Here is a 27,258-nt window from a genome sequence, read left to right on the forward strand (position 1 = left end):
TCCAGGTGCCGGAGCAGAAGTTCCCATGCAGCCCATGGAGAGGACCATGGTGGAGCAGGCTGTCCTCCTGCAGCCCATAGTGTACCATGGCAGAGCCCATTTCCATGCTGCAGCCCATGGAGGAGCCCACCGTGCAGCAGGTGAATCTGGCCTGAAGGAGGCTGTGGCACATGGAGTGCCCCTGCTGGAGCAGACTCTGGGCCGGACCTATAGCCCATGGAGAGGAGCCCACGCAAGAGAATGTGATCTGGCAGGAGCTGCTGCCCGGGGGGACCCATTTGGGGTGTTATCAGCATTACTCTCATCCTAAATCCCAAACACCATCCATACCAGCTACTAGGAAGAATATTAACTCTATGCTAACAGAATCCAGGACAGACAAAAATAAGTTATCCGCAGGCATTATAAGATATGGTACCAAGAGAAGCAACAAAACAGGCACAAGAGCGATCCATTACAATTCTGCTAAAGACCAACATAATTCCAGTAGTAGATAAGTGCCTGAACAAAGCACAAGTACAGGTGTTGCACTGTAAATTTTGGAATATTTACTTCAGTTTGTGTGAAAAATAGATGCATCTTTAAGAAAGGCACATGGGAACAGTAAGGTCAGTGATGATTGGTAGCAAGCCACAGCACTACAGTTGCTCAACCTATACACAGAAAAATCCTACAAACAGCAACAACAATGCTACTCTGACCCCAAAGCATTAAAGCCACAGTGACTCTGTGAGACTTCTACTTTAAAGTAATGACTGCTGTAATAACTAGAGAATTGACAGTAGTTTTCTTTATATAAACCAATACAACTGCTGCAGAAGAGTATGCCTACTGTAGATATTTTCCCATTGAGATTGAGATTGGCTCAGCTTCTTTTGTCTATCAGTGAAGCTGTTGGCACCTCTGTGATAAGATACTTAAGAAAGGGTTAAAAAAAAAAAACAAAAAACCAACAACACCATACACCAGCTGTGGGACAGAGGAGTGTCCTGGTTTCAGTTAGGACAGAGTTAATTTTCCTCCTAGTAGCTGGTAGGGTGCTATGTTTTGGATTAGGATGAGAAGAGCGCTGATAACATGCTGATGTTTTAATTGTTGCAGAGCAGTGTTTACACCAGGCCAAGGACTTTTCGGCTTCTCGCTCTGTCCTGCCAGCGAGCAGGCTAGGGGTGCAGCAGGAGCTGGGAGGGGACAGACCCAGGACAGCTGACCCAAACTGGCCAAAGGGGTATTCCATACCATCTGACGTCATGCTGAACAATATATAGGGGTGGCTGGCCGGGGTGGGGGGCCGGCTGCTCGGGGATAGGCTGGGCATCGGTCAGCGGGTGGTGAGCAATTGCATTGTGCATCACTTGTTTTGTACACATTAGTAGTAGTAGTACTATTATTATTATTATTATTTTCCTGTCTTAATAAACTGTCTTTATCTCAACTCACCGGCTTCACTTTCCCGTTTCTCTCCCCCATCCCAGAGAGGGAGGGGGGAGGGTGAGCGAACGGCTGTGTGGTGTTTAGCTGCCAGCCGGGTTAAACCACAACAGTCCTTTTGGCGCCCAACGTGGGGCACGAAGGGTTGAGAAAATGACAGCTCTGACCAGAGTGTGTTAAACTAAAATTGGTATAAGTATTGGACCTGCTTAATAGTTGCCAGTCACAATGTTGATTGCCTTAATCTCCAGTCTGCTGTGCCTGTTTTCCAAATTGAGTTTTATAGCACACTACTTACTGTATGTGCTCCCTGTTGCACTGTTTATCCTTTCCGGGCCCTGGTTTAAGATTGTTATGGTACTGTGCGGTGTAACAATGGCTTATGAAATGATGAAATTTCTGGTCAGGACTCTAACCTGGTATTTGTACTCAGCACTGTCGTCGACTCTGTACTTTGGAAACCATATCTCGGAAACTATTAGCAATTACACCTATTGCCTGTTTTCGTTAGGGAACCAATCTGTGGAGGGGACAGGGGAAGATATTTTTTCCTACCTGTTCACTCTCCCCTTCTCCTTCACCACCACCCTCTTATCCCCCGAGCTAGTTACGATAGTTCTCCAAGATGCTGAATATCCTTGGGATACTCAGACCAGCCTGCTCTTGTTGTTATGCCTCCTGAATGCGCTTCAGGTTTTGTTGAGGGTTAAACAACTACTTAGGAATCTCATCCGGAGATCTGTCTTGAGGCGGGATAGTTGCGAGTGGCAGGGAGTGTGGGAGGATATGGGCAGGTTTCTAGAGCAGTGGTCACCTCCAGTGTTTTGGACATTCACCCCTGAACAACTGCAAAATCCTAAAAAGCTGGCAGAATGCTTGAAAAAAAGGTGTCATGACTCTGGCAGTTCCAAAGTGACACAAATCACTGTAGCGTGCTGGGGTCTGGCTTGTGCCTATCGAGCTGCAATTGATGCTACTATCAGCCTAGCTCCCGCTCCTGCAGCCGCTCCAGCTCCTGCAGCCGCTCCAGCTCCAGCTCCTGCAGCTGCTCCCACTCCTGTGTCTGGGTCAGAGAAACGAGCTGTAGCAGTGCAAGTTGACCCCGCAGAGGGTATTCCAACCCCTGTGGCAGACCCTGTGGCTGGGTCAGAGAAACGAGCTGTAGCAGTGCAAGTTGCCCCTGTAGACAAGGTGAAAAAATGGTATAGAGGCTCAGGTCGTTTAGAACGCAGACAGTCTTCTGCTAAGTCTGGGCATAGTGAAGACGAGGCTGGGCCATCACAGGTGCAGGAGGATGAAGATGAGGATGGGGATGTCGAAAAATCAACAGTAACTACCCGGACTCTATACCAGCGTGAGCTACGAGATGTGCGAAAAGATTTTGGTCGCTGTCTAGGTGAGCAGCTTGTCATCTGGCTGCTCCGGTGCTGGGACACCGGGGCCGATTGTGTGGAATTAGAGGGCAAGGAAGCCAGGCGGCTGGGATCCCTTGCTAGGGACGCAGGCATTGACAAAGCAATTGGAGATGGAGCACGATCTCGCAGCCTCTGGAGGCGTCTCCTGTCAGCTGTGCAGGAAAGGTATCCCTTCAAGGAAGAACTTGTATGTCTACCAGGCAAGTGGACCACTATGGAGAAGGGAATCCAGTACCTGAGGGAAATAGCCGTACGGGAAGTAATTTATAAGGACCTAGACAACGCACAAACATCCGCAGATCCAGATGAAGTCCAGTGTACACGACCCACGTGGCGGAAGTTTGTACGGAGTGCACCATCATCATATGCCAGCTCATTGGCAGTAATGGCCTGGAAAGAGGATGAGGAACCCACAGTGAATGAAGTGGCTAAACAACTCCGGCAGTACGAAGAAAGTCTCTCCTCTTCCCTACAGGCCTGCGTCTCGGCTGTGGAGAAACTCTCTGAAGAGTTCCACCAACTTGAAGAGAGATTATTTTCCTCCCCACCTGTACAAACCAGTGTCTCAGCTATCAGGGGTAAGCGTTCATCCGTGCAAGGAAGACGATATAGTGGGTACACACCCCGTGCCACCCTGTGGTTTTACCTACGTGACCATGGAGAGGACATGAGAAAATGGGATGGAAAATCTACTGCGACCCTAGAGGCATGGGTATGTGAGTTGCAAAAGAAAACAATCGTGAAAAAGGGGTTCTCTGAAAAGTTTGCTGCTCCAACTTCCAGCAGGCAGTCCTTTAAATACAGAAACGAAGATTCTGACCAGGACTAGAGGGGCCCTGCCTCCAGCCAGGGGGAGGAAAGGGACAATCGAGTTTATTGGACTGTGTGGATTCGATGGCCTGGCACGTCAGACGCACAGAAGTATAAGGCTTTGGTAGACACCGGTGCACAATGTACTCTAATGCCATCAAGCTATAAAGGGCCAGAGCCCATCTGTATTTATGGTGTGACGGGGGGATCCCAGCAGTTAACTGTATTGGAGGCTGACGTGAGTATAACTGGAATTGAGTGGCAAAAGCACCGTATTGTGACTGGCCCGGATGCTCCGTGCATCCTTGGCATAGACTATCTTAGAAGAGGATATTTCAAGGACCCAAAAGGGTTCCGCTGGGCTTTTGGCATAGCTGCCTTAGAGACAGAGGACGTTAAACAGTTGTCTACCTTGCCTGGTCTCTCAGAGGACCCTTCTGTTGTGGGGTTGCTGAGGGTTGAAGAACAGCAAGTGCCGATCGCTACCACATCTGTGCACCGGCGGCAATATCGCACCAACCGAGACTCCCTGAGTCCCATCCATAAGCTAATTCGTCAACTGGAGAGCCAAGGAGTGATCAGCAAGACTCATTCACCTTTTAATAGTCCCATATGGCCAGTGCGAAAGTCTAATGGTGAGTGGAGACTAACAGTGGACTATCGTGGCCTGAATGAAGTCACGCCACCGCTGAGTGCTGCAGTGCCGGACATGCTAGAACTCCAGTATGAACTGGAATCAAAGGCAGCCAAGTGGTATGCCACAACTGATATCGCTATCGCTAATCATAGATGGAAAGCTGCTGTATGGAGTCCTACACGACGTGTTGCAGAAGCTGCTGAGGGAGAAGGTGAATGGAGTCAGTTTGCAGAAGTGAAAGCCATCCAGCTGGCTTTAGATATTGCTGAACGAGAAAAGTGGCCAGTTCTCTATCTCTATACTGATTCATGGATGGTAGCAAATGCCCTGTGGGGGTGGTTACAGCAATGGAAGCAGAACAACTGGCAGCGCAGGGGCAAACCCATCTGGGCTGCTGCATTGTGGCAAGATATTGCTGCCCGGGTAGAGAACCTGGTTGTAAAGGTACGCCATGTAGATGCTCATGTGCCCAAGAATCGGGCTACTGAAGAACATCAAAACAACCAGCAGGTGGATCAGGCTGCTAAGATTGAAGTGGTTCAGGTGGACCTGGACTGGCAACATAAAGGTGAATTATTTATAGCCCGATGGGCCCATGACACCTCAGGCCATCAAGGTAGAGATGCAACCTACAGATGGGCTCGTGATCGAGGGGTGGACCTGACCATGGACACTATAGCACAGGTTATTCATGACTGTGAAACATGTGCTGCAATCAAGCAAGCCAAACGGTCAAAGCCTCTTTGGTATGGAGGACGATGGCTGAAATATAAATATGGAGAGGCCTGGCAGATTGATTACATCACACTCCCTCAAACCCGCAACGGCAAGCGCCACGTACTTACAATGGTGGAAGCAACCACCGGATGGCTGGAAACATATCCTGTGCCCCATGCCACCGCCCGGAACACTATCCTGGGCCTTGAAAAGCAAGTCCTATGGCGACATGGCACCCCAGAGAGAATTGAGTCAGACAATGGGACTCATTTCTGAAACAACCTTATAGATGCTTGGGCCAAAGAACACGGTATTGAGTGGGTGTATCACATCCCCTATCATGCACCAGCCTCCGGGAAAGTTGAACGATACAATGGACTGTTGAAGACTACACTGAAAGCAATGGGTGCTGGGACATTCAAAAATTGGGATATGCATTTGGCAAAGGCCACCTGGTTAGTCAATACCAGGGGATCTGCCAACCGAGCTGGACCTGCCCAATCAAACCTGTTACGCACTGTAGAAGGGGATAAAGTTCCTGTAGTGCACGTAAGAAACATGCTGGGTAAAACAGTCTGGGCTACTCCTGCCTCAGGAAAAGGCAAACCCATTCGTGGGATTGCTTTTGCTCAGGGACCTGGATGCACTTGGTGGGTAATGCAAAAGAATGGGGAGGTCCGGTGTGTACCTCAAGGGGATTTGATACTGGGTGAGAATAGCCCATGAGTTGAATTGTAGTATGTTAATTATTATATAATAATGTATGTCATCACTACCATGATTGCTATATACCATAGATGAAAATGGTGATTAATTAGAATGTATTGGAAAGAGTGTAACCTGAGCATGACATAAATGGTATGGAATAAGGGGTGGATATCTGTCCTGGTTTCAGTTAGGACAGAGTTAATTTTCCTCCTAGTAGCTGGTAGGGTGCTGTGTTTGGGATTAGGATGAGAAGAGCGCTGATAACATGCTGATGTTTTAATTGTTGCAGAGCAGTGTTTACACCAGGCCAAGGACTTTTCAGCTTCTCGCTCTGTCCTGCCAGCGAGCAGGCTGGGGGTGCAGCAGGAGCTGGGAGGGGACAGACCCAGGACAGCTGACCCAAACTGGCCAAAGGGGTATTCCATACCATCTGACGTCATGCTAAACAATATATAGGGGTGGCTGGCCGGGGTGGGGGGCCGGCTGCTCGGGGATAGGCTGGGCATCGGTCAGCGGGTGGTGAGCAATTGCATTGTGCATCACTTGTTTTCTTACACATTATTATTATTAATACTATTATCATTATTATTATTATTATTGTTATTATTATATTCCTGTCTTAATAAACTGTCTTTATCTCAACTCACCGGCTTCACTTTCCCATTTCTCTCCCCCATCCCAGAGAGGGAGGGGGGAGGGTGAGCGAACGGCTGTGTGGTGTTTAGCTGCCAGCTGGGTTAAACCACAACAAGGAGTTAGGAAAAAAATGTGAGAGGAAACAACTCTGCAGACACCAAGGTCAGTGAAATAGGGAGAGGAGATGTTCCAGGTACTGGTGCTGATATCCTCCTGCAGCCTGTGGAGAAGACCATGGTGAATAGATACGGAGACTGCTTACCAATTACTGGCACAGTCAAAAGTCAAAACAGACTTGACTTAGGGAAAGTTAATTTATTGCCAATTAAAAATAGAGTAGGATAGTGAGAAACAAAACTAAAAACACCTCCCCGCCCTTCTTCCTAGGCTCAGTTTCATTCCTTTACTCATGAAGTACCTACCTCCTTCCCCCCAACTCCAAGCAGAACAGGGAGGATAGGGAATGAGGAATGGGGGGGAGGGTATTTGCAGTTAGTTCACAATGCCTCATCATCTCTGCTGTTCCTTCCTCCTCACACTCTTCCCCTGTGTAAGGAATAGTCCAGCAATTCGTGCCACTAAGGGATTTGAAGGGTTAACATTGAGGCCTGGGTTTAGGCGAGAAGAGAACAAAGGGATTTTTTAGAGAAAAACTGCTGACTCTGCACGGACGTGCAGTAACTTCTGACAGCCGGCCAAGAGACCACTAGATAAGGAAGAAGAATATGAGCCTCCCTGTCCGAGCGGCCCCCGAGAAACTAACAGAGACTGATAAGCAGGCGCACCTGGGAGGACTTCGGATTCGGGAAACCAATTATAATAACCCTGCCTCTTCTAGAAGTAGTAATGAATATGTATTAGCCTGGGAGCATAAAAACCAGCCGTCTTACGTAACAGGTGTGCGTCCTGGTGGAGCAGAGACTCCCGGCACACCCAGCGCTGTTTGCTTGCCTCTATTCATTTAATAAATTGTAAACTTTGATTGTAATCCTATTTGGGACTCAGTCATTTATAACAATTGGGGGCTCGTCCGGGATGGTCTTGGTTCCTGAATTCTGACTTGATCTAGGAGGGGTGCCCCCACCATTTGGTGGCTCCTGTTCGAGTCGGGTCGGGGCTAACACCATCTTGAACCTGAATAAGGGCAAGCAAAGATTTAGATTTTTATGAGCTCCCTTTGCCGGCTGCAGCACTATATTTTGCCCGTAATTCTGCGCGCGAAGATCCGAACGAAGACGACGGAGTCGTAAGTATTTAAGGCGTATACCGTTCGGTTGGGTGGGATTCGGTTGCCTGTGTGTGTGAGAGTGTGACTGAGACGGAACGTAGTTCCGAAGCGATTGTGGAGGTCTTCTAACCGCGGTTCCAATCTCCCGCGAGGGACTTGGCCGGTGAAGGACCGAAGCGATTCCTATAGGATTCGTGGGTGGGTGATAGGTCCTAAACCCCCTGCAAGACACTCTCACTAAGGCAACCAAGGGCTGTAGGAATTGCCACAGTAAAATTCCTAGACGGGTCAGACAAAATTGAAGACCCGGGACCAGAGAACAGGGAGCAAATTACCAGACATACCACCAGAAAGTCCATTAGGGATAATGATTAGAAATTGGAACGATAGGGGCCCCAGAAAAGGAAAAAAGTAAATTAAAAATGGTCCAGTATTGTATGATAGAATGGCCAAAGGAGCCTTTAAGACCACATGTCTTTTGGCCCGTTTTCGGATCCTTTGAAGACTGGGTTTGCCAGGCCTTAAATCTACATGTTAATTCAAAGGAATCTTTTAGCCAGGAGGAAAGTGATTATGCAGGATTATGGATCAGGACTTCACGTCCTTTTCCGGCCTCAGTATTTACACTAAAAACAGAGGAGGAGTTTGAAGAAGGAGAAGAAAAACGGGAAAAAGAAAAAGAGGATAAATGGGAGCCATTAGATAATTTACCACCTCTATATTCTAACAATCCACCTCTGGCAGTGGCCCCACCTCCGGCAGCTGTAGTATCTCCACCGCCGACAGCACCGGAATCAGACCGACCCCCGGCTGCATGTACGAGAAGTAGGACTGCCACATCTGAGGGAGCTTCTCTATATCCCTTAAGAGAGGTACCCCTGGGAGGCAATCAGGGAGGCATTGGGTTTGTGGCAGTCCCCTTAAATACCACAGATGTAAGGAATTTCAAGAAAGAAATGGGGGCCTTATTAGATGACCCCCTTGGAGTAGCTGAAAGACTGGACCAATTCCTAGGTCCCAATACTTATACCTGGGAAGAAATACAGTCCATTTTAGGGATCTTATTTACTGTCGAGGAAAAAGGAATGATTAGGCAAGCTGGAATGAGAATGTGGGAGAGACAGAATCAGGCAGGACCCCCAGGAGACCAAAAATGGCCAAATGTGGATCCCCACTGGGATCATCAACAACCCCAAGGAAGGCAGAATATGAGGGATTTGAGAACATTAATCATACAGGGAATAAGGGAAGCTGTTCCCCGAGGGCAAAACATTAATAAAGCATTTCATGAGCAACAAGGGAAAGACGAATCTCCAACAGAATGGCTGGAGAGATTAAGGAGAAGTTTACAAATGTATTCTGGAATTGACCCGAATACGGTGGCTGGAACTGCACTCCTTAGAACGCAATTTGTAGCTAAATCCTGGGGGGACATAAGGAGGAAATTAGAGAAGCTGGAAGATTGGCAAGAGAGGGGATTAGAAGAGTTACTTAGGGAAGCACAGAAAGTATATGTTAGGAGAGATGAGGAAAAACAAAAAGCAAAAGCTAAGATTTTTGTAGCAGCAGTAAGAGAAAGTCAGAGAAATAAGACTCTGTCCGGAGAAAGGAGGGAGAAGGGAATAGAGAAAGCCCCTAGGGGGCAGTCTTGTCGAGAGAAATACACCATTCCCGCTCGTTACTATTGCAACAAGAAGGGACACATTCAGAGGAACTGTCGTAAGCGGGAACAAGATGAGAAAACATTCAAAGAAGAATAGGGGTGTCAGGGGCTATATCTTCTGGGGACGTCAACATCAACGGAGCCCTTGATAAAACTACTAATTGGTCCCCATAAAGAGGAAGTTTTGTTTTTAGTGGACACAGGAGCTGAAAAATCTACTATTCAAAAACTTCCAAAAGGAGTAGAGGAAGGGAACAATTATATGTCAGTGATAGGGGCAAAAGGAGAGCCTTTTAGAGTGCCTGTCTTGAAAAATGTAAAAGTAGAAACTGGGAAGAAAACTTATGTTAATGATTTTCTTTTGCTCCCTGAAGCGGAGTACAATTTACTGGGGAGAGATTTGATTTTAAGATTGAATTTGAGCATTCAGAGTCAAGGGGACGAATTGCAGATTAAATTATACACTTTGACACAAAAAGATGAAGAAGTCATTAACCCTTTAGTATGGTATAAGGAGGGGGAGACTGGAAGGATAGAAATGGACCCCATAAATATTCAAATAATGGATCCCCATCGTCCAATCCGAGTCAAACAATACCCTATACCAATGGAGGGTCGAAAGGGGTTAAAACCTGTGGTTGACAGGCTTCTGGAAAAAGGAACTTTAGAACCGTGCATGTCGCCTCATAATACACCCATCCTCCCCGTAAAAAAATCGGATGGGTCATACAGGATGGTGCAAGACCTGAGAGCTGTAAATCAGCGAACACTCACTAAATTCCCTGTGGTGGCAAATCCTTATACTTTATTGAGTCGCATATCTCCCAAACATACCTGGTATAGTGTAATAGATCTGAAAGATGCATTTTGGGCCTGCCCTCTGGATGAGAGATCCAGAGATTATTTTGCCTTCGAGTGGGAGGACCCCGAAACAGGACAAAAACAACAATTAAGATGGACTGTGCTACCACAGGGGTTTACAGAGTCACCAAATCTATTTGGACAAACTTTAGAAAAAATTTTACAAGATTTCACGTTACCTAGGGGGGTCAAATTATTGCAATATGTGGATGATCTATTAATAGCAGGAGAAACTGAAGAGGGAACCCAAGAAGCTACTATTAAATTGCTAAACTTTTTAGGGGAAAGGAGATTAAAGGTGTCTCGATCGAAATTACAGTTTGTGGAACAGGAAGTAAAATACTTGGGGCACTGGCTGAGTAAGGGGAAAAAGAAATTAGATCCTGACAGGGTATTAGGGATTCTATCTTTAAGACCCCCACAAACTAAAAAGGAAATTCGGCAAGTATTGGGATTATTAGGATATTGTAGACCGTGGCTTGAAGGCTACAGTGAAAAGGTCAAATTCTTATATGAGAAATTTAATAACCAGCTTAAGTGGTTCACAGAGGATGATGAGAAATTTGAGGAAATAAAAAGGGCTTTAATACAGGCACCTGTATTGAGCCTTCCAGACCTGGAAAAACCTCTCTCTTTGTAAATACATCGAACCAAACAGCATATGGAGTTCTCACTCAAGATTGGGCAGGGATTAAGAAACCCGTAGGGTATTGCTCTAGGTTGCTTGATCCAGTAAGTAGAGGGTGGCCTGCTTGTCTTCAAGCTCTGGTCGCTACAGCATTACTAATAGAAGAAGTTAGGAAGATTACCTTTAGTGCTCCTTTAAAGGTGTATACTCCACACAATGTTAGAAGTGTCTTACAGCAAAAAGCAGAAAAATGGTTAACGGATAGTCGGATCCTAAAGTATGAAGCAATACTAATTGACTCACCTGACTTAGAACTGAGGGTAACCTCTGCTCAGAGCCCAGCACAATTTTTGTTCGGAGAACCACAGGAGGGAGTACAACATAACTGTTTAGAGGTAATTGAGACCCAGACAACAGTGAGGCCGGATTTAAAGGATGCTGAGTTGGAGAAAGGAGAGGCACTGTTTGTAGATGGCTCCTCCCGAGTAGTGGAAGGGAGGAGGAAATCAGGATATGCAATAATCAATAAGAACTTAGAACCTGTGGAATCCGGACCTTTGAGCCCATCATGGTCAGCTCAGGCTTGTGAGCTGTATGCCCTATGTAGGGCCCTGGAACTATTAAAAGGGAAAAGTGGGACGATATATACAGACTCTAAATATGCATATGGGGTGGTCCACACTTTTGGAAAAATTTGGGAAGAAAGAGGTCTAATTAATACTCAAGGGAGGAATCTTATACATCAAGAGTTAATAATAAAAATTTTAAGGGCATTAAGAGAACCAAAGGAGATAGCAGTGGTACATGTAAGAGGACACCAAAAGGGATTGGATTATCGAATCAGAGGAAATAATCTAGCAGATAAGGAGGCCCAGGAAGCAGCCCTGAGGACTCAGGTTGTTGAAATCAATGCGATACGAGAGGAAGAAAGGCGAGAAAGAGGAGAAAAGAAATTTACCCCTGAGGAACAAGCAAAATTGGAGAAAATAGGGGCTGAGTTAGAACAAGGAGAACGGACACTGCCTGACGGGCGAGAGATATTGCCAAAAGCCTATGCGAGGCAAATACTGGAACGTTTACATGCACAAACACATTGGGGTATGAAGGCATGAAGCGATCATTTCCTTAAACAATTTGGTTGCATTGGAATTTTTGAAATAGCGAAACAAATTACACAAGGTTGTTTAACTTGTCAGAAAATAAATAAGAAAGTGTTTCGACAAGCAGCTATGGGAGGGAGAAAAACAGCTTATAGGCCTTTCGAGAAAGTACAAGTTGATTTCACTGAATTGCCCAAGGTAGGGAGAATGAAATATCTATTGGTAATTGTAGATCATTTAACACAATGGGTAGAAGCCTATCCTGTAGCACGAGCTACGGCACAGACGGTGGTAAAAATTTTATTGGAACATTTAATACCAAGGTATGGGATAATCCAGTACATTGATTCTGATCAGGGCACACACTTTACTTCTAAAATAATAAAACTGTTGTGTCAATCATTAGGTATTCAGTGGGAATACCACACTCCATGGCACCCACAGAGCTCAGGGAAAGTAGAAAGGATGAATCAAACAATAAAACAACAATTGGCTAAGTTAATGATCGAGACACAGCTGCCCTGGACGAAATGCTTACCATTGGCACTTTTAAACATAAGAACTAAACCACACAGTGAGACTGGATTATCATCATATGAAATGTTATATGGTATGCCTTATTCTCAAGGGATGCCCCTAGGGAACAATGTAGTTGAGGATCATAGTATCCAGAAATACATAATTACCATTGGAAGGAGATTACAGGAGCTAAAAGAAATTGGGATGATTGGAAGAATCATTGAACCCCCGATGGGAGGGACCGTACCTTGTTTTACTTACTACTGAAACAGCTGTGAGAACAGCAGAAAGGGGTTGGACCCACGCATCCAGAATAAAAGGACCAATAACTACCGAAGCCTGGAGGGTTGAGTCCACTCCTGGGGAACTGAAACTGAGATTAAAGAGGAACTGATATCCCAGCAATGAGGTTCTGCATGAATTAAGGGCACTGGATAAAGACAACAAGGCTGAAGGGAGGAAAGGGAGAAGGCAAGACCGGGGTAGGACCCTCCACTGTGGTGTGTATGGTCTACCGAGGGAGGCAACCCCTATGGGTATTGACCGCCGAGTGAGAGGGCCTCGACCGGACTTCTCCCGCACTAAGGTCAGGTTGTCCTGAGAAAATAACATGAGAACCTTTTGAACCCATAATAAAATTGTGATTAGTTTTTCCAGGAGCTGGATCACCCCGAAGGGCTGAATGGTAACACAAGCTCTGAAAGCGGGCCCAACCCCATGATTGAAGGAGCTTCCCACACTCTCAAGATTGGACGGTGCAAAAGGATAAGAAATGCTATACTTCCTGGTATTGTTTTTACAGGGGCAATTGGGCCATGGGCAAGAATGGAGGAATAACTTTTTCACTTTGGGGGAGGAAGTGGCCAAGGCCTTTAACCTTAGTAACTGCTGGATTTGTGGAGGACCAGGGGGAAACTGAAAGTTGGCCCTGGGTAGCAGGCCCGGTCGAACCCAAGTGGTGGGTCAGTAATTTGAGCGAAGTTCATAATGGGACGCAATTTTGGAAAGAGGAAGGAGGCCCGTGGCAGTTGCACTCGTCAGCTCAGGGTGTATATTGCTTGAACAGAACAGGAACAGTGGCGGTGGGAAAAAGCATTTGCAATTGGACTCTGTCCCCCGGATATGATTGTACCGATCCTGGATGTAGTCCTATAAGCTGTACAGCACGTAGTGGGAAATGGAACGCCACACACGTTCAGCTGAGAAATGGGACTTGGCTGAAATGCTCATACAGAGAATTTTTTGGATCCGGATGTAAAACTGTGGCAAGAGCACAAGCGGGGGGACAATTTGATGGTCAAATCTTGAGCTGTCAGCGTGATAACTCCACTAAGGAACAGCATGTGGTGCGGGTCTGTCGTTGGAAATGGCAGGATGAGAATGGGAGGCGAGTGTTCTTTAAACATTTCTGGTCAGCTTATAATATGACAGGCCGCCAAGGAGAACTGAATTGTGACTGTAAGTGGAAACCCAACGTGGGAGCTTGGAAGTGTGCATATACGAGAACAAACGGGGCAGACATTGTAACAGGACCACTCGGTAACAAGGACACTCTGTATTATCACGCCCCAAAGGGTAAAGAGGGATGGGATGGTCCTTTTCCAAACGGGACGTGGGCCCTAAAGGGACATTATTGGGTGTGTGGCAAACATGCTTACAAGAGGCTACCCGGAAACTGGTCGGGAATATGCTATGTGGGGTACATAAGACCCTTGTTCTTTTTATTGTCACAAACACAAGGAAATCATTTAGGAATAAGATTATATGATGACCTGAACAGAATGAAACGATCTATTGATACTTCCTTAGCCGGGGGTAGTGCCCAAAAGAGGGGAAAGGATGAATGGCCTCCTGAAAGAATCATACAGCATTATGGGCCAGCTACCTGGAACCCGAATGAGTTGGTATCAGGAGCCCGAGAACCTATTTATAATTTGAACCGAATAATTAGGTTGCAAGCTATCCTCGAAGTTGTAACCAATCAAACAGCGACGGCCTTGGATCTTCTGATCAATCCACTCAGATGAGGAATGCTATCTTTCAACATAGAATGGTCTTAGACTATTTACTAGCAGAAGAAGGGGGAGTGTGTGGAAAACTGAACGATTCTAATTGTTGTCTACAGATTGATGATAATGGAAAAGTGGTTAAACAGATAACAAAAGAAATTAGAAAGCTAGCCCACGTCCCAGTACAAACTTGGAAGGGTATGGATTGGGATTTCTTTTCGTGGTTGCCTGGTGGACCATGGGTTAAAAGGATGCTGTTTTTATTTTTATGTGGTGTAATGACATTATTGTTTATACCTTGTATGATACCTTGCTTTACGTTGTTGGTACTGCGAATAATAAATAGCACCCAATTTGTGATGACTTCGGGAGAGAAAAGGTGATGTGTCGATAATGATGCTTAAGAAATGGACACCCCGAGAACTGACTGATGAAATCCAATTGTTACTAACAAAGGTTGAAGAAGAGACACGAATTGATGATATTAAAAAAAAAGGGGAGGAATTGTAAGGAATGGTCCAGCAATTCGTGCCACTAAGGGATTTGAAGGGTTAACATTGAGGCCTGGGTTTAGGCGAGAAGAGAACAAAGGGATTTTTTAGAGAAAAACTGCTGACTTTGCACGGACGTGCAGTAACTTCTGACAGCCGGCCAAGAGACCACTAGATAAGGAGGAAGAATATGAGCCTCCCTGTCCGAGCGGCCCCCGAGAGACTAACAGAGACTGATAAGCAGGCGCACCTGGGAGGACTTCGGATTCGGGAAACCAATTATAATAACCCTGCCTCTTCTAGAAGTAGTAATGAATATGTATTAGCCTGGGAGCATAAAAACCAGCCGCCTTACGTAACAGGTGTGCGTCCTGGTGGAACAGAGACTCCCGGCGCACCCAGCGCTGTTTGCTTGCCTCTATTCATTTAATAAATTGTAAACTTTGATTGTAACCCTATTTGGGACTCATTTATAACACCTGCTCCAGCATGGAGTCTCTCCCATGGGATATAGTCCTTCCCAAACTGCTCCAATATGGGCTTCCCACAGGCTGCAGTTCTTCAAGAGCTGCTCCAGCATGGGTCCATACCACAAGATACAGTCCTTCAGGAACGGACTGCTCCAGCATGGGTCCCCCCTAGGCCACAGTTCCTGCCAGACAAGTGGCTCCTGCATGGGCTCTCCATGGGCTGCAGTTTCCTACAGGTCATAGCCACCTGGCTCCGTCATGGGGTCCTCCACAGGGTATGGTGTGGATATCTGCTCCCCCCTGTGGTCCTCTCAAGAGGCTGCAGGGGAATCTCTGCTCCAGCACCTGGAGCACCTCCTCCCACTCCTCCTTTGCTGACCTTGGTGTCCGCAGAGTTGTTTGTGAGCAGCTGCGTGGTGCTTAGCTGCCTACAGGGCTTAACCCCACAACACCACATAGGGATTTAGGAAAAGTTTAGGTCAGCTTCTCTTCACTGCAAGACACTTAGGGATAAATGTACCAGTGAATACAGCTAACACTTGGTTTATCTTAGATGTCCAATAAAACCTTTACAATTTAAGAACAGTATATAAGGGCATATAAGGACACTATTCTATGCAATTTTAAAAAATCTACCCCCAACTTGACAAACACTTAAAAGGGAACTTCTACTTTTAGAGCAGCTGAAGATTGCTTCAAGAATTCACGGGTATGTGCTAAGGAAGACAATTTGGTTCCGGGAGTTTTTTTCCAAACATTTAAATTCTATTGTAGCTTTCCCAGTGATCTCTACTCAAGCTTGTAACAGAGCTTTGACTGATTTCAACTCTGAGTTTCAAGCTGCAAGATTATTTAGAAATGTAATTATCTTGAGTTCCTTTTACTGATTAGAATAGGGGGGGAAATCCCTAAAAAATGTAAAAAGCATTTAGTTACCTCATTAAGAAAAAACAGATATTGAATCAACAGAAATAGAAGATTGCCCTTTACAGCTGACAGAATAACAAATCCCCATTTTTAATAGGACAAAATTTGGCTCACTTGACCACTGCTACCATTTCATGTATTTATTTTTCCTATCACTTTTTCCAGGTAGCAATTCATAACAAGGCAATATTGGTTTATAAATACTGTAATGAAGTATAAATTATTTATAAGTTACATACAATAAGCCTTCAGATGACATCAGTTACAAGAAGCTGAAACATGTAAAAGTCTCCTCTTAGTCTGTACATAACCAAAAAAGAATACAGTGAAAGCAGTAGTAATTTAGTTCATGTCACAGAATCTTACTTAGCATGACTTACTTCAAATAGTCAAATCCTATGTACAAAATCCTGACCTGTAACTATCAGCTGTAACAGCAGTCTTTATTGACAGATATGCATCTATATAGTGCTGAGTAGCACCTTTGGATTTTTTAACTCAGATTTCCAAAAACAAACAAAAATCTTTGGTTATAATTAACAGTTTTTCCTATAGAACATCAGTTGTTTTCAAACTGTTTCAGACTATGTTGAGTCTGTTTTGCCAGTGATGGTAAATGATGAGTGACCTAGTAACCTCCCTGTCCTTATTTCAACCTGTGAGCCCTTTCTGTCGTATTTTCCCCCCTTTTTCGGGGGGGGGGGGGGGGGGGGGGGGGGGGGGCATGAAAGCACAGTTGTGGTGGAGTTCAGCTGCGTAGCAGGGTCAAACAAATACATTAAGATATCCATTTGAGTATACTGCTATATAATGAAACAAATCCCTCACTAGTTGTAGGTAAGGGAGTAGTCCCTCTCCACCTCTCACCAAGAAATACTTCCAAGTTTAAATAGTACAGCTACAACTTTCCTGTACAGGAATAAAACTTAAATTGAACACTCTCACTGATCAATGTGTGGTAAATATTCTACACCCACAGAACAATGCTTTAGTTATATCTATTGACAACTTGATTAGTCCAAGAACCTTTAGAAGTCTTTGTTAGCGTTTTAAAGTAAATAAACTGTCAGCTTCTGTTAAGTCAGTTGTACCCAGTGTTACTGTGCAAACATACCTGGCTCGGTCTCTGTTTTCGGTGTTACTTTTTCCTCTCTTGAAATGCTCATTTCTGTCATTTGCTGCATTACAGGCAAAGCGGCAACAGGCACATTTCTGTTTACGTACGGTGAAATGGGTAATTTATGTTAGTTTTGAGTTCATAATAAAAGCTCAAACTGTCAAAATCCATCAATAGACTACCTGTTCCTGACCTCTACTTCTACCATCTCTAAAACACATCTTCCAATCTATTTTAGTTTCCCTATAAGAAAATAGGAAATCTGTGGCAAATATTTCTCCAGATAAACCAAAAATGTTCTTGTAAATGCAACAGTCCAACACCAACCACTAATCAGTTCTCATTTATATCCATAAGGCACTGTCTTTTGCCCCATCCCTTTTTCCTCTGCAGAAACTCATTGTAATAGCATAGTGTTACTGCAGCGTTACTTTAACTTGCTATTTGCTCACATTTCATTCAAACCTGAAAATAATACCTTCATCTTACCTTGATTTTTCAGATGTGCTACTGGCAGCTCCTTCACAACTGTTTAAGCTTGCATCTGCTCGTTGTACAGATGCAGAGTCTGAGGTAGGAGTGTTTGAACCACTAGCTGTACCTATATAAAAGGGATTTGAGAAGTTGATTATAAACAAACTCCAGAATACAAGTTAGTCAAGTAGCTTTGCATAGATTTATAAACTGTTTCCATTCATTCTACAGCATTTTCTTAAAGACAGGCTATATTGCTAATGACCAAAACATGAGGATTGTGTAAGAACACACTTTTAGTGGAAGTTGTAAATTAAAGGCTCAACACCAAATGGGCCAGAATATATTATGCAAAAAATGAATTTTTTTAATTGTGATTTAAAGCATTATTCCTTTTGAAATACATAGTTTTAGTACACAACTATCAGAACTCCTGAAATATATTCTGTAATTCCTCTCATTACCTACTATTTTAAAAACAAAGACTCAAACCTTTACCCGTTGGGCTGATTATACCGCTATTCTGCTGACGTTGAAGATATTCTTTGTAGCAAACAGAACACATGCCACTTGTCCTAGGATTTCCATAAAATCCGCATCCTGTACTACACAGCATGGGCCCTGGGGTCTGGTTTGTCTCCTGAGCCATCTTGATGCTGTAAATAAAACCAAGAAAAGCATTAGGAAACCGCATTTCACCAACATGGATTACAGAGTTATAAAAATTAAAGTACATCTGCTTACCTTGCCCCCAAAAGTGATATCATCATTTTTAAAAGAGGGATATATAGATGCTAATATATCATCCAATATTGCAATTGTATTGGTAAGTAACATCATTATGAATCTCTAAGAGAAGGAAAAACTTGTCATAGTAATACTAAGAAGCAATATACTTGACACTGAGCTGCATGTGCAGGTTATGACCAAACTGAATTCATCAGACAACAAAATCTTTATTATCAACCTCTGAGCACTTACAAGGTAGGAAGAAAAACAAAAACAAAACACGCAGCTAGATGGGTTGTATAGCAAGATCAACTTTGTGTCACTGAAGTACAGGCAACAGTTATTTTAAAACTGCATTCCTGCCTTTAGAATTTTCCAAAACAAGGTCTTTAACTGCTTAAATTGCACATGAAGCCCAATAGTGAATGTTAACTGGCAACAACATGGGTACAACAGGCCAAACATTAAAAATAATTTCTGAAATAAGTTTAGACCAGATCTTACTCCTCCAAGAAAAATAAGACAGTTTTAGACCATTAGAATGCATTAATTTACACAGCCTATGTATTACCAAAAAGCCACTTAAATCTTTTGTCTTAATGTTATAGACAGACTTCTGCACCTCCCAAAGGTAGGCAATGCTAACCCTCATCTTTGCCACCAACTACAAACTTTAGGAATAAAAATACTTCAACCTCACTAGTAGTTAATCTCTGCAAAGCAAGGTTTATAGAAAAAACTGATAATAGCAACTAAATCCTTGGATCCCAAGGGCAATGAAACTAGAACACGGTAATCAAGCAGTCTACTACAAGTTGAGAGCACAGAACAATATTGCACTTGTGCTCCAAAAAATTAGATTTAGTGGAAGCACTGCCTATGGCACTTAGAGATATTTTAGTGAAAACTCTAGATTACTGTCTTCCAATTTAGAAGCGGACACAATAAGGGATATTTGACTGTTGATGCTCATAAAAACTCAAACATACCAAAAGGTAATTAATTCTAGTGTTTAAAGAAATACTTTTTAATAACTTGAAAAAAAAAGCCACACTACAAGTTGTAAACATATCTCAATAGTATAACAACTGTAATGGATGGCAGCATTTGTCTAGTTAAACTAGATTTCTGGGATCAAAGTAAATCAGAAGCAGGAGGAAAAAGTAATTAAAATCTGCTTCCTTGCTGGTGGTCGTAGGACTTCAATGATTTATACCGTTGTTTCAGGACTACAAAACAAGGTTACATTTATTCTGATAGAACTCTCAACACTGACGCCCATGGGGGACCCATGTTAGAGCAGTTTGCTCCTGAAGGATGGACCCTGCGATACAGAGCCATACTGGAGCAGTTCTTGAAGAGCTGCTGTCTGTGGGAAGCCCATGTAGGATCAGTTCAGGAAGGATGGCATCCCATGGGAGGGACCCCACGTTGGAGCAAGAGAAGAGAGTGACCATGAAGGAGTGGTGGAGACGAATCATTATGGACTGAACACATCCCACATTCCCCATTCCCCTGTGCCGCTCCGGAGGTAGATGTAGAAGAGGGTGGATTGGGGGAAAGTGTTTTTAATTTCCTTTTAATTTCTCACTGTTCTAGTCTGCTAGTGATAGGCAATAAATTATATTAATCTCCTTATGCTGAGTCTGTTTTGCCCGTGATGATAATTGGTGAGCGAGCTCCCTGTCTTCATCTCAAACCTCGAGCTATTTTCATCGTATTTTCTCCCCTTTTTTCTTTGAGGAGGGGGAGTGAGAGAACGGTTGTGGCAGAGCTCAGCTACATAGCAGGGTAAAACCACCACAAGATTCTTCATAGAATCATAAAGGTCGGAAAAGACCTCCAAGATCATCTGGTCCAACCATACCCCTACCACCAATATCACCCACCACCGTGTCCCTAAGCACCATGTCCAAACTTTCCTAAAACACCCCCAGGGATAGTGAGTCCACCAGTTCCCTGAGCAACCCTGGAAAGGGCAAACCCCCTCCCTACCCACCTCACCTCCCCAGGTGCCCTTACACAACAAATGTGAGGCTCTGGAGCTTGAGGGACAGGTAAGGGAAAACTTGGGGGAAGGTCCACCCAAGAGGTTGTCTAGAGCAAGGAAGGCGACTCCATGCCTCAAGACTGCCTCCACCAGGAAAGAAAGGTAATTGTCATAGGTGACTCCCTTCTAAGGGGAACAGAGGGCCCTGTATGTCAGCCAGACTCTACTTGTAGGGAAGTCTGCTGCCTCTGTGGGGCCCGTGTCAGAGACATTACCAGGAAACTGGCCTGGTTTGCCCCTCCAATTATCATCCATTACTGATAATTCAGGCTGGCAGCGATGAAATCACTGAGAGAAGCCTGAAGGCTATAAAAAGGGACTTCAGGGGATTGGGGTGGTTAGTGGATGGAGTGGGTGCACAGGTGGTGTTTTCCTCTATTCCTTCAGTTGGCAGGGAGTGATAGTAAGAGGACCTGGAAGGCCCAGCTGATAAATACATGGCTGAGAGACTGGTGCTATTGCAGGAATTTAGGGGGTTTTGACCAGAGGAAGGTTTACTCAGCACCTGGCCTGATGGTTGCAGATGGGTCCCACCTGCCTCAAAGGGGGGAACAGATCCTAGCCGAGGAGCTGGCAGGATCTTGTTGAGAGGGCTTTAAACTAGGTACAAAGGGGGATGGGGATGAAATGAGGCTCGATAGAAATGACCCCTGGGGGAGCAATGCCAGGGTTGGGGGTGAGGGCAATGGCCCAACTGAAGTGCATCTACACTAATGCACACAGCATAGGCAACAAACAGGAGGAGCTGGAAGTCACTGTGCAGCAGGCAAACTACCACTTAGTTGCCATCACTGAAACATGGTGGGACCACTCCCACGACTGGAGTGCTGCAATGAATGTCTATAAGCTCTTCAGAAGGGATGGGCAACAAAGGAAGGGTGGTGGCGTGGCTCTCCCTATTAGAGAGTGTTTCGATGTTCTGGAGCTTGGGGCTGGGAATGATAAGGTTGAGTCCCTATGGGTTAGGATCAGCGGGAAGGCCAACAAGGCAGACATCCTGGTGGGGGTCTGTTATAGACCGCCGAACCAGGATGAAGTGACAGATGAGGCATTCTACAAGCAGCTGGCAGAAGTCGTGCAATCGCCAGCGCTTGTTCTCATGGGGGACTCCAACTTCCCGGACATATGCTGGAAATACCATACAGCTCAGAGGAAGCAGTCTAGGAGGTTCCTGGAGTGTGTGGAAAATAGCTTCCTGACTCAGCTGGTTAGTGAGCCTACTGGGGGGGGGGTGTCCCGCTAGACCTGTTTCTCACAAACAGAGAAGGACTGGTGGGAGATGTGGTATCCGGAAGCTGTCTTGGGCAGAGTGACCACAAAATGGTAGAGTTCTCTATTCTTGGTGAAATCAGGAGGGAGGGTCAGTAAAACTGCTATCTTGGACTTCCGGAGGGCAGACTTGGAACTGTTCAGGATGCTGGTAGGGAGGGGCCCTTGGGAGTCAGTCCTGAAGGGCAGAGGGGTCCAGGAAGGCTGAATGCTCCTGAAGAAGGAAGTCTTAAAGGCGCAGGAGCAGGCTGTTCCTGTGTGCCTTAAGACGAGCTGGTGTGGAAGAAGACCGGCGTGGCTGAACAGGGAACTTTTGCTGAGCGTCCGGGAAAAAAAAAGGCTTTATATCCATTGGAAGAAGGGACAGGCAACTCAGGGAGAGTACAAGGAAGTTACCAGCATATTCACAGAAAAAAAAGTCAGAAAGGCTAAGGCCCAGCATGAGCTACTCTATTTCCCTGGAAAACTAGCTAATACCATTACATGTCTGCTTTTCTAAACTTCTCAGAAACTTGGGTCTGTATTGGGTTTACATGGCAAGGTTTTGGTAGCAGGGGGCTGCAGGTGTGCCCTCTGTGAGAAAAATTCAGAAGCTGCCCCATGTTAGATAAGGGCCAATTTCAGACAGCTCCAAAGGGATACGCCACTGCCCAGAGCTGAGCCAATAAGTGATGTTGGTTGCGCCTGAGTGAGACCATATTTAAGAAAGGGAAAAAAAAAAACCACTCCTCAACAGCAGCTGGGAGAGAGAGGAGTGAGAAACAGCCCTGTAGACACCAAGGTCAGGGAAGAAGGAGGGGGAGGAGGTGCTCCAGGCTCAGAGCTGAAGTTCCCCTGCGGCCTATGGAGAGGACCGTGGTGGAGCAGGTTGTCCCCCTGTAGCCTATGGGCATCACAGCAGAGCAGATTTCCACACTGCAGCCTGTGGATGAACCCATGGAGGAGCAGGTCAATCTGACCTGAAGGAGGCTGCAGCCTGTGGAGAACCCCAGCCTGGAGTATAATCCAGGCTGGACTTGTACTCTGTGGAGAGGAAGCCATATGGGACCAGGTGACCTGGCAGGAGCTGCTGCATGTGGGGGACCCATGTTGGAGCAGTTTGCTCTTGATGGACCCCATGGCATGGACCCATATTTGGAGCAGTTCTTGAAGAGCTGCTGCCTGTGGGAAGCCCACACAGAATCAGTTCAGGAAGGACTGTGTCCCGTGGGAAGGATCCCACGCTGGATCGAGGGAAGAGAATGACTTTGAACAAAGCATTATGGACTGACCGCAACCACAATTCTCCCACACCACTCAGAGAAAGGAATTACAAGAGGGTGGATGAAAGGAAGGTGTGGTGTTTTTTTTTTTGTATGTTTCTCACTGCTCTAGCTTGTTAGTAATAAGTAATAAATTTTATTCATCTCCCTATGCTGAGTCTGTTTTGCCCCTGAAGATAGTTGTTGAGTGATCTTCTTGTCCTTATCACAACCCTTAAGCCCTTTTCATCATGTTTTCTCTCCCTTTCCTTTTGGGGGGGAGGGGAGTGAGAGAGCAGTTGTGGTAGAGCTCAGCTGCACAGCTGAGTAAAACCACCACAGGGTCACAAAATTGAGGTGAATTAGCTTCCACGTGTCATAAGGCTCCAGTATAACAGGCCAAGCTAGAGGCTTACACACAAAGCCTTGTCAACAGGGGCCTCTGAAATCACAGAATCGTCTAGGTTGGAAGAGACCTCCAAGATCACCCAGTCCAACCTCTGACCTAACACTAACAAGTCCTCCACTAAACCATATCACTAAGGGCTACATCTAAACATCTCTTAAAGACCTCCAGGGATGGTGACCCAACCACTTCCCTGGGCAGCCCATTCCAATGCCTCACAACCCTTTCAGTAAAGAAGTTCTTCCTAATAACCAACCTAAACCTCCCCTGGCACAACTTTAGCCCATTCCCCCTCGTCCTGTCACCAGGCACGTGGGAGAATAGACCAACCCCCACCTCGCTACAGCCTCCTTTAAGGTACCTATAGAGAGCGATGAGGTCGCCCCTGAGCCTCCTCTTCTCCAGGCTGAACAAGCCCAGCTCCCTCAGCCGCTCCTCGTAAGCCTTGTTCTCCAGACCCCTCACCAGCTTCGCTGCCCTTCTCTGGACTCTCTCAAGCACCTCCATGTCCTTCCTGTAGCGAGGGGCCCAAAACTGAACACAGTACTCGAGGTGCGGCCTCACCAGAGCCGAGTACAGGGGGACAATCACTTCCCTAGACCTGGTGGCCACGCTGCTTCTGATACAAGCCAGGCTGCTGTTGGCCTTCTTGGCCACCTGAGCACACTGCTGGCTCATATTCAGCCGACTATCAACCAATACTCCCAGGTCCTTCTCTGCCAGGCAGCTTTCCAACCACTCATCTCCCAGCCTGTAGCTCTGCTTGGGGTTGTTGTGCCCCAGGTGCAGGACCCGGCACTTGGCCTTGTTGAACTTCATACAGTTGACCTCAGCCCATCGGTCCAGCCTATCCAGATCCTCCTGCAGAGCCTTCCTACCCTCGAGCAGATCGACACACGCACCTAACTTGGTGTCATCTGCAAACTTACTGAGGGTGCACTCGATCCCCTCATCCAGGTCATCGATAAAGATATTGAAGAGGACCGGCCCCAGTACTGAGCCCTGGGGGACTCCACTAGTGACCGGCCTCCAACTGGATTTAACTCCATTCACCACAACTCTTTGGGCCCGGCTACCCAGCCAGTTTTTAACCCAACGAAGCGTACGCCAGTCCAAGCCCCGAGCAGCCAGTTTCTTGAGGAGAATGCTGTGGGAAACGGTGTCAAAAGCCTTACTGAAGTCAAGGTAGACCACATCCACAGCCTTTCCCTCATCCACTAAGCGTGTCACTTGGTCATAGAAGGAGATCAGGTTCGTCAAGCAGGACCTGCCTTTCATAAACCCATGCTGACTGGGCCTGATCGCCTGCTTGCCCTGCAAGTGCCGCGTGATGACCCTCAAGATAATCTGCTCCATGAGCTTCCCTGGCACTGAGGTCAAGCTAACAGGCCTATAGTTTCCTGGGTCTACCCTCCGGCCCTTCTTGTAGATGGGCGTCACATTTGCTATCCGCCAGTCGACTGGGACCTCCCCTGGTAGCCAGGACTGCCGATAAATAATGGAAAGCGGCTTGGCCAGCTCCTCCGCCAGTTCGCTCAGTACCCTCGGGTGGATCCCATCCAGCCCCATCGACTTGCATACATCCAAGTGTCCTAGCAGGTCACCAACCATTTCCTCGTGGATAGCGAGGGCCACATCCTGCTCCCCATCCCCTTCCACCAGCTCAGGGTACTGGGTATCCAGAGAACAACCAGTCTTGCCGCTAAAGACTGAGGCACAGAAAGCATTGAGCACCTCAGCCTTTTCCTCATCTCTTGTAACTAAGTTTCCCCCCGCATCCAGTAAAGGATGGAGATTCTCCTTAGTCCTCCTTTTTGTGTTGATGTATTTGTAAAAACGTTTTTTGTTATCTTTAACGGCAGTAGCCAGATTGAGCTCCAGATGAGCTTTGGCCTTTCTAATTTTGTCCCTGCACAGCCTCACAACATCCTTATAGTCCTCCTGAGTGGCCCGCGCTCTTTTCCAAAGATTATAAACCCTCCTTTTTCTCCTAAGCTCGAGCCACAACTCTCTGCTCAGCCAGGCCGGTCTAGTTCCGCGTCGGCTCGTCTTTGGGCACGTGGGGACAGACCGCTCCTGACCCATTAAGATTTCCTTCTTGAAGAGTGCCCAGCCTTCCTGGACTCCTCTGCCCTTCAGAACCGCCTCCCAAGGGACTCTGCCAACCAGTGTCCTGAGCAGCTCAAAGTCAGCCCTCCGGAAGTCCAAGACAGCAGTTTTACTGGTCCCCTTCCTGGCTTCGCCAAGAATAGAGAACTCTACCATTTCGTGGTCACTCTGCCCAAGACAGCTCCCGACCACCACATCTCCCACCAGTCCGTCACTGTTTGTGAACAGAAGGTCTTGCGGGGCACCTCCCCTGGTAGGCTCTCTAACCAGCTGCGTCAGGAAGCTATCTTCCACGCTCGCCAGAAACCTCCTAGACTGCTTCCTCTGGGCTGTGTTGTGCTTCCAGGATATGTCTGGGAAGTTGAAGTCCCCCATGAGAACAAGTGCTGATGATTTCGCAACTTCTGCCAGCTGCCTGTAGAACTCCTCATCCGTCTCCTCATCCTGGTTCGGTGGTCTATAACAGACCCCCACCAGGACGCTTGCCTTGTTGGCCTTCTCGTGGATCCTAACCCATAGGGACTCAACCTTATCAGTCCCAGCCTCGAGTTCCACAACATCAAAACACTCTCTAATATAGAGAGCCACGCCACCACCCCTTCTGTGCTGCCTGTCCCTCCTGAAGAGCCTATAGCCAGACATTGCAGCACTCCAGTCATGGGAGCGGTCCCACCATTTTTCAGTGATGGCAACCAAGTCATAGCCTGCCTGCTGCACGATGGCCTCCAGCTCCTCCTGTTTGTTACCCATGCTGCGTGCATTAGTGTAGATGCACTTCAGTCGGGCCATTGCCTTCTTCCCCGGCTTTGCCATTGTTCCCCCCGGCACAGCTCCAACAGGCCTTCTTTCAGCCCCATCCCCCTTCTTTCCCAGTTTAAAGCCCTCTCAACGAGCCCTGCCAGCTCCTGGGCTAGGATCCGTTTTCCCCTTAGAGATAGGGACCCGTCTGCGGCCATCAGGCCGGGTGTCGAGTAAAGCGCCCCATGGTCAAAAAAAAAAAATTTCTGTGTTGGCACCAGCCTCTGAGCCACGTGTTAATCAGGTGGGCTTTCCGTGTCCTCTCTGTACCCCTCCCTGCTACTGCAGGGATAGACGAAAACACCACCTGCACTCCTGCTCCAGCCACTAACCGTCCCAGTCCCCTAAAGTCCCGTTTGATAGCCTTCAGGCTTCTCTCAGCAATATCATCACTGCCAGCCTGGACTATCAAAAGAGGGTAGTAGTCAGAGGGGCGAACCAGGTTAGGAAGCTTCCTGGCAATATCCCTGACCCTGGCCCCAGGGAGGCAGCAGACTTCCCTACGGGTAGGGTCAGGTCGACAAACAGGGCCCTCCGTTCCCCTGAGAAGGGAATCGCCTACTACGATCACCCTTCTGTCTTTCTTGGTGGAGGCAGTCTTGAGGCGTGGAGTCGGCTTCCTCGCCCTAGGCATCCTCCTGGGTAGACTTTCTACCTCGTCCTCACCCACCGGTCTCTCAAGCTCCAGGGCCTCAAATCTGTTGCATAAGGGCACCTGGGAAGGTGGGGCCGGTAGGGGGGGGGCGTTGCCTGAAAGGTCGAGCAGGGACCTGTCTCCATCCCTCCTCAACTTCTAGGTCGCCTCCCTCTGCCCG

The 27,258-nt window shown here is 46.6% G+C and overlaps 1 protein-coding gene across 3 annotated transcripts in view; it reads right to left on the reverse strand.

Annotated features, from left to right (window-relative positions):
- LOC308184777 (AN1-type zinc finger protein 5-like) overlaps positions 1 to 27,258 on the reverse strand; it is a gene marked incomplete at its 5' end in the record, with an annotated part of 47,845 nt that overhangs the window by 11,548 nt on the left and 9,039 nt on the right. Inside the window, 4 exons of one of the 3 annotated variants that reach the window (XM_080572315.1) lie at positions 17,365 to 17,462; positions 17,857 to 17,968; positions 18,340 to 18,497; positions 23,898 to 24,370. In XM_080572315.1, the coding sequence (XP_080428441.1) occupies positions 17,365 to 17,462; positions 17,857 to 17,968; positions 18,340 to 18,497; positions 23,898 to 24,355 (826 nt within the window). Of the gene's footprint in view, positions 1 to 17,364; positions 17,463 to 17,856; positions 17,969 to 18,333; positions 18,498 to 23,897; positions 24,371 to 27,258 lie in introns of those variants that run through there. The other 2 variants (XM_080572314.1, XM_080572316.1) reach the window with 2 other exon arrangements.

The sequence above is a fragment of the Anser brachyrhynchus genome (assembly GCF_964034855.1).
Source record: "Anser brachyrhynchus genome assembly, chromosome: W".
NCBI classification, from domain to species: Eukaryota; Metazoa; Chordata; class Aves; order Anseriformes; family Anatidae; genus Anser; species Anser brachyrhynchus.